The sequence below is a fragment of the Pongo pygmaeus genome, chromosome 1 (assembly GCF_028885625.2).
Source record: "Pongo pygmaeus isolate AG05252 chromosome 1, NHGRI_mPonPyg2-v2.0_pri, whole genome shotgun sequence".
Classification (NCBI taxonomy): domain Eukaryota; kingdom Metazoa; phylum Chordata; class Mammalia; order Primates; family Hominidae; genus Pongo; species Pongo pygmaeus.
Genome location: NC_072373.2, coordinates 131,033,878 through 131,049,885, shown reverse-complemented (window position 1 = coordinate 131,049,885; position 16,008 = coordinate 131,033,878). Strand labels below are relative to the sequence as shown.

Sequence of the window (16,008 nt, the reverse complement as noted above, 5' to 3'; positions counted from 1 at the left end):
CTGTTTCTTCTTTCCTCAGCCCTTTTATGTCTATATAACCAGACTCCTCTGCTCAGCTCATTGGAACTCACTCTGTTTTATAGAATGAAGTGTTATCCAATTCTAGAATCACAAATAAAAGCCAATTAAGATATTTAAACTAAATTTGTTGTAATTTTTTGACAGTGGTTTGATTTATAAAAGTGAAAGAAAGATGATCTTAAGTTATCTGATTGATTTCAGAAAAAAATTGTTAAAAAGTGTACGAAGTATATGAAATATCACCCTTGATAAAGAGCAGGCCAGGCATGGTTGCTCATACCAGCACTTTGGGAGGCCAAGGTGGGTGGATTACCTGAGATCAGGAGTTTGAGACCAGCCTGGCCAACATGGTGAAACCCCATCTCTACTAAATATACAAAAATTAGCCAGGCATGGTGGTGCACGCCTGTAATCCCAGCTTCTCAGGAGGCTGAGGCAGGAGAATCGCTTGAACCCAGGAGGCAGAGGTTACAGCGAGCTGAGATCACGCCACTGTACTTCCCCCTGGGTGACAGAGTAAGGAGGCTCATCCCAAAATAAAACAAAACAAAACAAAAAACAAAAAAAGAAAAAGCACATACCGTACTATATAAATGCTTAAATAGTGAAAATTTAAAGTTATGAATATATGTGCTATGTACTATTAAAGATATGGGAATGTGAAATAGTAATTACAGAGGCAAAATATGACAATGTTAAAGATTTTTAAAACAAAATGATGAGTATGTGAAATATTCGCCATTTGAAGTAAGTGAGATTTATTTTGGACTGTCTTATACAGCTTTGATTAAATGAAAAATGAAATTAATATACATGATGAAAATATTAGAAATCAGTGATGATTAGGAAATAAAGTAAAACTAAAGACTTGAGTTTTGGAAAAATAATTTGGACTTTATAACCTAGGCCTCTGTGGGTGGGCAGTACGCCTAAATATATTTTCCCATAAAAATTTTCTTTTATTCAAGTGCCCAGGAAATTATTAACAGTCTTAAAGAAACAAGAGTATCTAAAATGATTTTAATTTCTATTAATTTCATTTTTTTAAATACACAAATATTAGCATTACTTATATCTACCATTTTAAAGGTAGATTTATGGTAGTCACGATGTGGTGAGCAAGAAGCAAAAATACACAAGACAAATATGCTAGTCTATAGGAATTTATAATCTTTTGACAGCCAAAATATGTGTGTATGTAATTAACTATAATGCACAACCATGTAGTATACTACATCATATATACTACATACAATTGGAAGCATTTTAATAATTGTCTGATTCCAAGACAGTAAATCCAATTAGATGAAGTTTCCTGGAGTGTTCTCTTAAGGTTTAGAAGCCCAGCTTAGTCTCAGCAGGAGAGAAAATGCCATGATCTCTCAGCAACATTTACTGTGTTCATGAAGCAGGACAGTGTCACCATACTGTGTTTTGCCTATTTGCAAAAAAAAAAAGATGAATCTACTCGAAGGATGAAACAAATTGACCACAAGGTGTCTTTACACCCGCCCCAAGTCTAATGCATTGAGAAAAAAAAAAAATAGCATGCAAAATAGGTACACTTTCTACTCTATTTGCAAGAGTGAAAGTACACTCAAAATACATCATTCAGTAGTGGTGACAACAGTTAAGAACATAAGACATCTCGTGTACAGTCAGATATGGGCAGCCAGAATAGTAGAAGGGACTCATGTCCATGTTATATGAAGTTAAAGATGCTCAGTTCAAGAAAAGAAGAGTCAGAGAACTGAAAAGTAACTTCAAACACTATGAAACCACCTAAGTTGTTTCAAATAACTTCAAAAGGTTGAGTGAGGTCAGTGAGGAGATTCAGAGAGACAGACTTTATTTCATTGGAAGGCAGAGCATCCCAATAGTCAGACCTGATTTTTACATAGAAACAGCTGCCTGGGGAGGCAGTGAGTCAGTATCCTGTCCCAGTTGGAATTCAAACCTTTGCTAACCAGATAGCTAATGATACAGAGGCCGAAAAAAAAGGACTAGACTTTCTCAAGGGCTTAAAGCTAGTAAGCAGCAGAGCAAGGAGGAACACGTACGTGCCTGCCTGTCAGGCCAATGAGTCACTGTTCATTTCATTTGTCTTGCTTTCTCTCCAGCAATCCATCCTATACCCACAGGTACCCTTTTATCTTAAGCAGAGTATATAATATAAGGGAAAAATACAGGAGTTTATAGAAAAGATGGATTACTGTTGAGTAGAAGCATTAAGGAAAGAGTTACGAAAGAGATAGTATTGGAGCTGTCTAAATTAAAGGATGGAAAGTGTTTAAATAAATCCAAATTAAGAACACAGAAAACAACATCAAGTACAGTAGCTCATAGAACTCCTTTCTCAAGTCACTGGTGCTTCCCAGGAAATGGTACCAGGACTGGACCAGTCCTGCTATTATGTTTGCTATTATTTTGAGAGTACTCCTAAGAACAGATTGTGTCCCTTCAAAAATAAATATGAGTTCAAAATATAAATATATAAATGTCTATGCTTTTCTCTTAAATTTATACCACTGAATAACTCTTCTGCCTCTAAGCAGTTGCCAAACTAATGACTATGTCTCAGGTGCAATAGATATTCTGTATGTTACTTATACTGTTATATTATGCTATGTGAAAATCACACTGTAAGAATTCAAAATCTGTGCATCAAAAATGGGTAGATTTTGGTTATATCCACTTGTAGCAAGTTTCAAATGTAGTGTTACTTTTTGTCTGAAAAGATTTGATGTTAGAAACAAAAAAGCATCATCATCAAGCCAAATGACGTGGGTGTTAAATGCACTTTTTCCCTGTCTTTTACTACCTCTTCACTATCACAGTATTTAACTATAAATACAGTATTCAGTAAAATCTTTTGGGACAACAGTATAGTCACTCAGAAAAAACTCTCATAGTAGTCACATACTCTTCATCTATCTTCCAATTAATACTGCCATAAAGAAAGATTCATTGCAGATGGCCTTAACATCTGTAGGAAATGGCAAAAAATAACAGTACTAGTGAGAAGGGCCATCCCTGTATTAAAAGCACATATGGAACCATTCTGTCGAGGTATGTCACTTCCTTTATGTGGGGTCATAGGTTAGTCGCTTAATCTTTCTGTGCTTCAGTGTCCTCATCTGTAAGCTAAAATAACAATAGGATCTCATAATGCTGATGTAAGGGCTACATTAGTTAATATGTATAAAGTAGTTGAAACAATGTCTGCTACACAGTAAGTGCTCTATATATGTCAGCTACTTGTGTATTTGTGTTAGCTCATTAGTTGCATAACCTTGGACAAGTCATTTAGTCTCTCTAGGCATTGATTTGAAAATGATGAGATGAAACTATATAATCTCTAAGCCCTTCTTCATGACTAAAAAGTTCCAGTTATGAAGAAGCATGTTCTCTTTCACACTGGATTCACGAATCTTTTCAAAAATGGGATGACACAAAGAGCCTGATAGTGTGGCTTGAAGAAAAGTGTCTACTGGATTATCATATCTGTATTCTAGATTTAGCCCAGGAAAAATAAAAAGGGAACCCCAAGTATTCATGTGATAAGGAGCCAGAGAGAAGAGGAAATAAAGATCTCTTTGTGAAAGACCAAAAAGATTGTCACATAGTTTTGACTAAGTCTCTTCATTCATTTTAGTAACTGAGCAAACCCAACACTGTGAAGACACATGTGAAGGAAGAGGACATTGTCACCAACCCAAAAATACTGTCTAGTATTTTTTTATTTGGAAATTTTAGGAGTTCATTTTAAATTACAAGATGAATCCCCAGGTACATTATCTCTATCCAGGACTGCTCAATTTTGGTGTGTGTGAGAACATAGTGTTCTGCTTTGATGAGATCTCTGGAAATACAAGATGTTTCTAAGTGTAAAAGGTGCTTCTATGAACCTCAGTGTGAGAAAACGCTAAATATGAAATGGATATTAGAAAGTACAGTTTCTGCCGGTACTTTCAAAAGCACCCTTTAAAAAAGGTATCACTGCACTAGAACACAATTTACTCAGCACAGAGGTTCTGGTTATATCAACACAAATTCAATTTTCATTAGAGAGGAAATGCCACATGTTATTTTAGTGTTATGCAGATATGTCAGGGGTACATTTGTACATAACTGCTCTATAATTTCATAAGTATTTTATTTCCAGATATTTCTCTGAAAGATTTGAAGAAGGAGTGGTGGGGGCTGGGCTTTATCCTAGTTTTAGGATTTGGAACAAGTCACTTAACCTCTTTAAGCCTTAATCTCAAGGTATGGTGCACATAGAAGGTGCTCACCAAATATTTGTCTGGAGAAAGGAAGGATGAGAGGGGGGTGTGAAAGGAAAGAAGGGGGAAATGAAGGGAGAGAAGGAAAAAAATGGAAGGAGGGAGGGGAGAGGGGAGAAAGAATGGAAGTAGAAAAAGTTCCCTCCTTTACTCTCCTCTTTTTGTACTTCCATTCTTTACACACTGTTTCAATTCCAAGTGTTTTAGATATTTCCATGCCATGCCAAACACAAAACAGGTCATCAACAAATTAATGAAAACCTGAAAAATTCAATAGACTAGCAAATGTAATTGTGGCAATATGGCAAATAAAATTCAATCACTTCCACAATTATTAAGTTATCCATTAGCTAACAAATTTTGTATGTCTATTCTAGAAATAATGAGGACAAAGAAGACCTAGTTCCTAAGTTATGAAGTCTGTAATTTACTTTAAAACTCTTCACCATAATCTGTCTGATATGTGTATACCAGTTTGTTTATATTCTGATTTAAGGAGTAGTCAGCTAAAATGCTATCAAAATGCCAAGTCCTACCTAGTCACCAGCATTTTATCAGAAAGGTCCCACTCCAAAGTCTTTTTGCTATCTGCATGTTAATTACCAATGATTTAATTAGCATTGTGGATGTAAAAAAGAATTTTTCATTGATGAAAGTAATGACTGAATTCGCATGATGAATGCTAAAGATGAACTCATTGGTAAAATCAAAGATTTTCAAAAGAAGATATACTTGCAGCCAACAAGAATATGAAAAAAAGCTCAACATCACTAATCATTAGAGAAATCCAAATGAAAACCACAATGAGATACAATCTCACATCAGTCAGAATGGCTATTATTAAAAAGTCAAAAAATAACAGATACTGGCAAGGTTGCAGAAAAAAGGGAATGCTTATATTCTGCTAGTTAGAATGTAAATTAGTTTAACCATTGTGGAAAGCATTTTGGTGATTTCTCCAAGAACTTAAAACAGAACTGTCATTTGACCCAGCAATACCATTGTTGGATATACGCCCAAAAGAATATAAATCACTCTATCATAAAGACATATGCACGTGTATGTTCATCGCAGCACTATTCACAATAGCAAAGAAATGGAATCAACTTAAACATTGAGTATATATGGACACAAAGAAGGAAACAATAGACACTGGGGCCTACTTAAAGGTGAAGGGTGGGAGGAGGGTCACGATCAAAAAACTACATATGGGATACTATGCTTATTACCTGGGTGATGAAATAATCTATACACCAAACCACTGTGACATGCAATTTACTTATAACAAACCTGCATATGTACCTCCTGAACCTAGAATAAAAGTTTAAAAAGAGACTTTCAAGCTATGTGGGTTAACTAAAATAGTTTGGAGATACTTCCTACTCTTGAATGAATAGGGTACAGGACTCTAGTAAGGCCTGCACCCTCTCCCCCAGTGGCTTATTCTTAATGGATTTAGAGTCCAGCCCTTGGTTTAAAAGGGTTTCTGCTTGGAGCATGTCAACTTGGGGACCCAGAATCCCACTGTGGCTGTGCCCACACTTTCATAAAGGATTTCATGAACTAAAAACTTCTCAAGGACAGAGAGGTGGGAATTCATTGAACTTAGAGAATGGAATATGTAAACTGTTGCTTAATAAATTGTTATTAAATAACTATGGACAGCAGAATTTGTTCTGACACTTGAATTTAATTCATTATAACATCATCACCATGAACTTCAGTTGGTGCTTGGATACCTTATCTAGTAAAAATAACCTAAAAGCTGGGCATGACCAAATTGGCTTGAATCAGATAACACCACATGACTTTGAGATGCTCAAGTCTAGTTATGGAAATGTAAATAAAATACAATATAAAGTATAATATAAAGTTACTTGAGTTTCACAACTTGTATTAATGATGAAAGGATCATAGAAGAGAATGCAGTTATTCAACTGAGAGAGTCCAAGAGACCTACCTAAAGGCATTGGTGCTAGCTTGGAAGAATATATCAGAATATTCCAGGAAGTTGTTTTTCGGTTTTGTGGGGGTGGGGAAGCATAATAGAGGTGAGAAGAAAGGAACATAAAAATGAATTCATACAAGAAATTACAAATGTATTATACACACACATACACTACCCCCACCCACACATACATACACATGCTTAACTCATACATGTTGTATCAGTGAGAAAAGCCCACAATAAATTATCTATAGAGTTTTAAACGTACCTGGCCTGGAGAATAAAACTCTAGAATCCTGTTTTTGCCACCAAAAAAAAAAAAAATGGTGATTTTACTGACAGTGATTCTCAAACTACATCTGTCATAATAAGACTAAAAAAGTAACCAGCCTGCTGAGTGAAAACTGGCATTCTCATAAAAAGTTTAAATAGTACTGAATATAGAACTCCACTTCACATATGTTAAAATATCTTTCATAATAATGATACTCCTTAGGATTTTCCAAAGTCTGTTATAAGGGTGCTGCTAACTACACGTTAAGATCCTAACTCTGACCTCAGAACCTACCTTCTCAACCTGTATAAATGGGAATGACGAGCTGGGAAAATTTAGTTCTACTGGCTATTCCACTGGTCTTAGGAATCAATAAAGTTTTATCTTTAAACATAGGTTATTTTCTTCTTTTTATGTTTGGTTGTAACTAAACTTATATATTAACAAGCATGTGGATACTGTAAAGAACATATTGCTGTATACTCAATATGTTTTAAGTCTCCCTTGCCTGCTAGGAATGCCATCATTTATGCTATAAATCAAATCAGTGGGCAACTGCAGCCAACAGAGCATTGGACCTGAAGTAATAGGTTCAGATCCTAGATATGTCATTTACCAACTGGAGCAAATTGCTAAAGCTCCCTGGATATGTTCCTATATATGCTATTTGAAAGTATTAAAGAGTAAATGGTTTACCTCATTCATTCAACAAAAATGATTAAGTACACATAATATCATTTGCTCTGCATTATCAATAAAAATTATTAGCATTTATGCTAAACTAGCTATCACTTATCGAGCACTTAGTGCATGTAAATATTTAACTCTTATCAGGTATCAGGTTAAGTATTATCTCAATTTTACAGATTAAAAAAACTAAGGCTTGGATATGTAATTTTAAGTATTTTTGTCTGAACTTCTGAAGGGCAGAGATATGCCTTACTTACTTTAGAAGCCCAGGCAATAGCACTATACCTATTACATAGTAGATACATTGCCGTCTTTCAAAACTTTTGCAAATAATGTGTTTGTGGCACGGTACCAATTTAAAAATTAATATGATACACGACATACTTAATACATGGTATCAGCTATGCTCCCTAGAAACATTATTTATTTCAAATTACAAAATGAACGAGATGATTCTTTCTAATCATGTTGACAATACTCAGAGCTTATTGAAATATTTTGAAAACAGCCTTGGGTATTGCATTAATAATTAGTTAGGAAACCATTTTACATTTTTTTTATCTTTGCTATTCTTTCTATAGGAAAACCAGGAAAAAAAAAAAGTATAAAAATCTTACTCATTTTTCCACACCACAGACTAAGGCTGGCAAAGTAGTGCTGCAAGCAGTGCTAACCATCTCCAATGACCAGGTAGCTACATAACCCATGTAACCTGCTCACATTATATTTTCCTTATATGTATGAAGTGATTTATTGTCTCCACAGTGTTTTCTCAATCATTTCATTCTCACAACAGCACTGAAAAGTAGGAAGAAATAAGTCAATATTTTTCAGATAAGGAACTGGCAAGAGAAGCCACATGGATAGCGAGCAATGAAAGACAGAGGGAGAGACGGGAACAGGAAAGAGAGAGAAGGGTGGGAGAGGTGAAGGGAGAAAAAAACACTAACTGGTATTATGGGTCTTTGCTTTTCCCTCAGCATCACCATCTCCTTAGCAGTATGCAAAGGAGAGAAAATAAGTGGAAAAAGAGACAAAGGAATGAAGAGAGAAAGGGAAAAAGAAAGGGAGGGAAACAGGAAAGAAGGGAGAAAATAAATGAGTATGAGTGAAAGTATCTAAGTGAAGCAAAATCCTGAGAGACACAAGAAGGAGTCACTGCACCCCCAAATCTAGTGCCAGGTCTCATTTTAAGAAACATGCCTTAGAAACAGAAGTACCCCCACCTCTCCATATACCACGGTTTGCAGATCTAGAACCAGAGGGTGGTTCCACATAAATGTGGTGCTTATAGCTCTGTAGTAGTGTGTGTTACTGAGATGAGACGCATGCCTTTAAATCAAAACAATAGAAATATCTTTGAATCCCTTCTGCTGCCACCTACTCCTCTACAACATTTCCAAGCTTAATAGAAAACAAACGATTTCCTACACCACCCATTGAAATCATCATCTACAATAGAACACAAAGTTTTCCATCAAAGCAGGAACATTGAAATCGAGGATAAAAGGTTTGAGAAAATTTTGACTCATGGTATTGAATAACTATGAGTAAAATCTTTAAAGACTAATTAACATGTTAGGATAAAAGTATATAACAAAACATGAAATGCACAGCCTTTGGTGATTCTGCCATTGCCATCATGGGACTCCAGATTGATCATCTAACCTCTTCCAAATCTCCTTCATAAATTTGTAGTGAAAATTGATTACATTAATGAATTTAAATATTTAGAATCTGACATACAGTAATCTCACTAAACTTCCATTTCTCATTTATAAAATAAATATATTTAATGTTAGTCCCCAATATGTTTAAGGAAAGTACTATCCTGGGGAGTGTTAAATGAAGCGATGGGTTAAATGCACCTAACACAGTGGCTGGTGTGTAAGAAATTCATGACCAATTTTAGCTAATGTTAGCCCACTTGGACAAACAGAGGAGTCACCAAAGATAGGAATCATTAATTTCATTCTAAGAACTGAATTCTGCTTAAGTTTTGCTTTTCTTCCTATTCAGACTCCCAATTTGTGAAGGTCAGTAGACTGAACTAGGTGGTTTCTATCCACATTTAATTTCTTACCAGCCTTGGAATCCACTAACAAATGAAAGTATTTTTCTAGGTGCTTTAAAGAGGTTTCCTGATTAATCAACACAGCCTTGGAAAGCCTAATAGGAGCTAACACGTATACAGCTGGGCACTGCTCTGATACTTACACATGTTAACCCATTTCATACTCAGTAATCCTGTGAGGCCAGTACTCATATTTACCTCAATTTTACAACAGAGAAAACGGAGGCATAGAGAGGCTAACTGGCTCAAATTCTCACAGCTGGAAAGTAGCAGATCTGGCCTTCAAACCCAAGAAGGCTCCAGAGTCTGTGATCTTAACCTGTGCATGTACTGAGTCTCCAAGAGGTGGGTGTTTTTATGTTCAGTTTATGAATGAGAACATTTTGACTGAGGTTACATGGCTAGTAAGTGGGAGAAACCAGGATAAGAATCCAGACACATCTGAAACCCATGTCTGTGCTTTTTCTCCTACACCACACCACAGGAATGTTTCAGGAACGGGGATGGGCAGTGATGCCCAAGGCAGGGTTTGGGGGAAAAGAGGTCTATGGGAAAGCTTTAGGCAGGTTGATCCAATGGGGAGCTCTAGGTATGAGATGACTTTCTATCATCTATTTGCACCACATACAACGACGCCAGCACCCTTGGGATAGCAGCAGTAGCTACATTTCTCAAATCTGAGTCTCCGGGTCCAGAGGGAGCTTCCTGGAGTGGCAGATATAAATAATCTGAGATGTACCTTAATGTTCAAACCTGCCGTGCTCAGTGTCAGGGGCTGCCTTGGTTGGTGCTGGTTTTATCTTTATTCTAGCTTTGTGAGGATGGTGATCTAGCTTCATTTCCTTTAAATCATCTATGTTGCTCAGAGATCTAAGGAACAATAGCTGCTAGTGGCCACTGTATCCAAATTTGGGGAGCAGAAACCACTGTCATCACCAGTTCATCAATGAACGCCAAGGATCACTAACTAAACCTATATCTGTACAAGCAATGTCCAGTGCTCTGGCAAATGCTATACAGAACAAACTGAACAGTACCTATTTTCAAAGAGTTTATAAACTATATCGTCTGTGTAAATAAGCCCAAATTACAGGTGTTTTCTGAAAATGCAATTGAAGTAATATTAGACAATGCAAAATAAACTTGGAGATGAAGAGTTTGAAATTATGTACTTTGATAACATTAGAGTCCTATACACTACTACCTAAAAAAATGTCCTAAAACATCACCCATCAAACTTTATCTCTGCTAAATTCCTACCAAATTGAGAAAATCTCTCAGCCTGGCATGGCATTTCAGGTCTTATCAATGTGACCCCAGCCTTCACCTTCAGATGTATACGCCATTTTCCCCACACACCACTCTTAGAAACAAACAAACCAACTGCTGTTTCAAGAGTACAGTCTCCATTTGCTGCCTCCACGGGGTTGTTCACGGAGCTGTTCACGGAGTGATGTCCTAACTCAAATTCCATTTCAGCCTCTCCTTCAAGACACGCCTTAAATACCACCAATCTTCTCCATGAAGCCTTTCCTCATGTCTCCAAACAAAAGTGATCTATCTCCTCCTCTTCTGAACCACTAGAGGTCTTTGTGGTATATACAGATGCATGTATATATAACTTCTGTCATAATTACTTATATTATGATCTGTGGTATGTTTATCTAATTTCACAAATTAGACTGTAAATGCCTTAGGATCAGTTACTACGGTTTACTTCTGAAGTTGCCTTTATAACCTCTACTCAGCCAGATATAATGCTTGGAATACAGGAATTCAATAAATTTTTACTGAATTATTATTTTCTTAATAACAATAATGTTAATGATGTAGTGAACTCTTATGGAGTATCAACTATGGGCCAAAGATGACATTTACACATTATAACTAATTTGATATTCAAAACCTTGTCACTAAGGGAACTGAGGCTTAAGGAGCTTAAATACATTGTTCAAGGTTACACAGCAAGTAGAGTTCCCAACTCTTTTTTTTTTTTTTTTTTTTGGAGACACAGTCTTCTTGCACTGTTGCCCAGGCTGGAGTGCAGTGGCGTGATCTCTGCTCACTGCAAGCTCCGCCTCCTGGGTTCACGCGATTCTCCTGCCTCAGCCTCCGGAGTAGCTGGGACTACAGGCGCCCCCCACCATGCCGGGCTAATTTTTTGTACTTTTTAGTAGAGACGGGGTTTCACCATATTAGCCAGGATGGTCTCGATCTCCTGACCTCATGATCCACCCGCCTCAGCCTCCCAAAGCGCTGAGATTACAGGCGTGAGCCACCGCAACCGGCCCCCAACTCTTAACAATGCAGCAGAGTGTACTTTGGATTTAAATCCAAATTTACTAGACTCGGAACCTGGGCCCTAGTCAGCATTATATAAAAGTGATAAAATTCAAAATATATATTGTTTTTAATTTTTACATAAATGAATTTAGCAAGTATGAAATAAATCTGTAGATTGTGGTAGTGAGAATGACTTTTCAAAATTACCTTCAAGAACTAGAAATGAGTTTGAAAGTTAAAGATACATATATATATGAACTTTTATTACTACAGGACAAAAAATGTAAAAGAGACTTTTTGAGGCATTTATTTAGAAGAACGATTCATGAGCAAATTGAATTTTCATCCTGTAATAGAAAAACCACACTTGAGAGTATGACAGAGTAGGGGGAGAATTCTGGGTGTAACATTCTTAGCCTTGGTTCTTGGAGAAGATACTTAATCTTTCTAAGCCGTCATGTTGCCAAATATTAGATAAGAATAATAATTATTGCTTTCAGAGATAATGCAAATATCAGAAGGATATAAGGTATGTAGAAAGTTTATTAGAGTATACAGAAGAAAGTAATAACTCAACAAATGATGGGTACTGTTAATATTATTATTATTATTTTGATGCCCAAGTGAGCATGCTAACCCAGTGTTCTTGAGAGCAGTGGAGAGGCAGAGCTGCCCTTACTGCTCCCAGCTCCTCACATGGTGACAGAGTGCACTATTCCTAGAAGCAGAAGGGAAAACAAACGCCAGCAGCACAGCTATCCTCCAAAACCTACCACTTCCTTCTCTTATAAACTGATTCCCAAACCCATTCTCTTGTACCTAAAAGAACTAAAAGCCAAAACATCGAAATCAAGTTGCATTCTGACTTCAGAAAAATCTATCCACTTATATTCTCAATGCCTGCCTGACCAGCCAGCTTCCACCTTCTTTCAGAGAACAAGCTCTTTGGAAGCAATGGAGGTCACATGGCATTCAGGCATCAGTCCTATAGGCATACAAATGCCATACCCACCTTTTTTTGTTTTCAGATATTCCTTATTATGTGAACCTCACTTTCTTCAAATGTTAATTGGAGATAATATCTCCTGAAAGAGCTGCTCTGTGAAATATACATGACTATGACTATTCGGTACCCAAAATAGAGTAGGCACTAAATAGTGACTAATTCATTCTTTTTCTCCGTCCTACATTCCTCCTAAGTGGAGAATCATCCAAATCTTTGGGCGAGTGTGCTTTTGTCTCTAACTAGCATCTGCCACCATGATTGGATGGTTAGGACTGAAAAGTGCTATCTTATTTAAATAAAACATAGAATGGTAATTAAAGGATGAGTTATAGACATTATTGATTATAGCTATGACCAAACCAATCAGCTGAAAGTGACAGGCTCTTCCTTTTTTCTTTAAAACAATCCTTGAAAAATATCTGAGCTATTTAGTCTCCTGGAAAAAATGTACATGGGAAACCCTGATCTCCAGAAAGTAAAAAGGGCCCCAAAAAATCTACCAATTTTTTTTTTCTCTGCCAGCTTGTCAAATGGAGAAAAGAGAACACAAACGTCAAGGCTGGATTTGGGGCTTCTAACAAATTTTAGCAACTTATTTTACATATATATATGTAAAACATTATCTGGGGCAAGGTCTAACACATTTCAAACCATTATGATAGAGGCAATTTGAAGTCAACTATCACAGGACGTGATAAAGTTACTTTAAGGTTATCAAGAAATTCCTTGATTTGTTCACTGAATTCTATCTTATGTGTTAGGAACTTTTCATTATTTTACAAATTAGTAAGTCATTGCTCCTAAAATTAAAAAAAAAAGATGAATATCCAAACCTAATGGATTCAACAGACATTCTTAACATTCAATTTACACATTTAGCTACTGAAAATAAAACTTCATTTTTCCTTTCCCCTTCATTTTCTTATTTCCTGTTTGTTATCTGTTGAGGGAGAGAGAGAGCGCGCATCACAGGAAGGGAACCTCCAATACTTTGTCAATATTAAAGGAACCATAAAATATCAGGTTTTCTAAAGAAACACCAACAATTCTCCTAAGAATAAATACGTAGCATATTCACATATGTAAATTACTATAATAAAATTAATATTATGTGTAACTTATCCAATAATTTCATATGTATATATGTGAGGTGTGTGTATATATATACCTGCGTGTATCTGTATAGTCATTCTTTCTCTCACACACACATAGACTCAATAAATCCAAAAGGCATGCTCTGTGAGGTTCTAAGAGAAAAGGACTTAAACTGCCCAGGGAGCGGAGCAGCCTTTAAATAAATCTGAAGTGCTCTTGTAATTGGGGTGCAGCTCCTGCTTTTCAGCAAAGCACTGGTGCTGAGGCCTCTTCATTTGGAAATTCTCAAATTCTTTTTTCAGATATTTGTTCCCTGGTCAGCTTAGTCCCATTGGCACTTTCATCTGAAAAGGGCGCAGGTGGTGAAATAGAAATACGTGCCCCGACTCGGGAAGCGGGAGTCCCTTCCACACCCCAGCAATTGATCCCCTCTCTCCTCGCCGGCCCGCCCGCCGCTGCTCTTCTTCCAGGCGCAATCGAAGAGGAGGAGGCAGTGAGCGAGTCAAGGCCACAGAGTGGATGGAATCAAGGTTCACCCCCAAAGCTCACCTCCTTTGCAACCCGGATCCCCACTCCTTACCACCTACGGCCCCTCTTCCCTTCCATCCCCGCCCAGTCACCCAATGCTGAAGCCACCGCGGGGCGTGCAGGGGTGGCGTGTGGGAAGAGCTGGGGGTTTCCTTCGCACCCACCCCTCACGCGCCCTAGAATGTCCTCTGGGGAAGGGGCTGCCCATAACTTGGAGGAACTTAGAAGGCAAAACCTACTGCGCCCCAACCCTTCGAGGGGCTTCAACCCCGAAGGCGAGGGGCGAGATCAGGGAGTCGGCGGCGAGGGCGAGCGCCCCCGGGCTTACCACGAGCACGGGGACCCCGGCGGCCAGCGAGTAGAGGAGCACGGGGGGCACGGCGCTGCTGTCCTCCGGGCCCGGGTAGGGCTTGCGGTAGGCGCTGTCGTGGCAGAAGAAGCCCTGCACGTTCACGGTGAACGTGTCCGTATACTCGAAGTAGTACGCCAGCATCACCGTCCCTGCCATGATCACCATCTGGAAATAGAGCATGCTGCTGGTGAGCGCCGCGGGCAGCAGGGGCATGCACGCCTCCCGGGCCGGGCCGAGCCGAGCCGAGCGGGCGGCCGACGCGGTGGGCCCCCTCCCCGGTCCGCCGAGGCAGCCACCTGGGGCGCGGCGGCGGGGGCGGCGGGAGGACGAGGCGCGGGAGGCGGGATGGAGCCGCTGGAGGAAGAGGCGGAGGCAGGTCCGGGCTTCGAGGCGCCGGCAGGCTGCAGAGGAGGCGGCTACCCCCGGACGAGCCCCCTCTCCCCTGCCCGCCCCCTGCCCGCCGCAAGCGCCGCCCGCCCCGGCGCGGGGTCGCGAGGGAGGGCGGGGAGTCTCGGGCGACGGGCAGCGGCCGCTGCGCCCCTGCACGAGACCATTCGAGAAGCAGCGGCGCTGGGTCAAGCCCCCAGGCTAGCCCGGAGGAGGCGCTGCGTGGGCGGACGGGGCGGCAGCCGGCGGGACAGCGGCACCTGTACCCCTCACAGGGCGGACGCTGTGGGGCTGGAGAAGCTCCTCGCGGGGGTAAAATCAAAAAGGGGGGAGGGGAGGCAGTAGAGATGGAGCTTCCAGAAACTCTTCCGAGGCACCAGCTGAGAGGTTTAAGAAACCCGCACAACGCCTGGGAAAATGGTGCGTGGACGCGTCTTCCGAGCGCAAAGCCCACCAAGGCGGAAAGTGCCGATGCGGCGCCTAGAGTTTCAACCGGTGCGTCCAGCCTGCATCCCTCGAATTCCTTGACCCAGGCAGGGGCTGGAGCCTGGCGGTGGTTTCTAGGCGCTGTTAGAAAAATCTCAGCGAGGTTTCTTTGCCTCCTCTGCAGCCTCCTAGGGCTTTGTATATATATATATGTATATATAAATAATAATAGAAATTATAGCCCAGTAGCTCCCGAAGCATCATCTCTTGTACAGCGGCCCCTTCCTGGATCCATGCATTCTCTTGCTCATCTTTTCGGTCTGTCTTTATTAGCTGCTTGTGAGAGGAGGCATTGCAGATTCCAGGCACTGAGCGGTCCCAGCCACCAGGGTAGGAAAAAGGACTATTTGCCTCATCTCGTTATTTATTCCCTGAATTCCAGGGAACTGCAGGGATTCCTCAGGGGTCGGGATAAAGGAGAGGGAGACCAATGCTGGCTCACACCACATGCATACAAAAATTCATACGTCCATGGGTATCCACGCCTATGCGTGGGTATGTAACTAACTATGGAACTGCATATATGCAAGGAGCCCATTCTGTCATGCCATGTGGGTCCCTGCTGCAAGCTCAGTCAG

At 39.6% G+C, this 16,008-nt stretch overlaps 1 protein-coding gene across 6 annotated transcripts in view; it reads right to left on the bottom strand.

The window, feature by feature from the left end:
• Nucleotides 1-15,784, bottom strand: part of PLPPR5 (phospholipid phosphatase related 5) — a 118,443-nt gene extending 102,659 nt beyond the window's left edge. For 2 of the 6 annotated variants that reach the window (XM_054456504.2, XM_054456507.2), the window contains exon 1: nucleotides 14,534-14,905. In XM_054456504.2, the coding sequence (XP_054312479.1) occupies nucleotides 14,534-14,770 (237 nt within the window). In that variant the 5' untranslated portion in view covers nucleotides 14,771-14,905. The other 4 variants (XM_063652680.1, XM_063652681.1, XM_063652678.1 and 1 more) reach the window with 4 other exon arrangements.
• Between the last annotated feature and the right edge of the window lie 224 nt (nucleotides 15,785-16,008).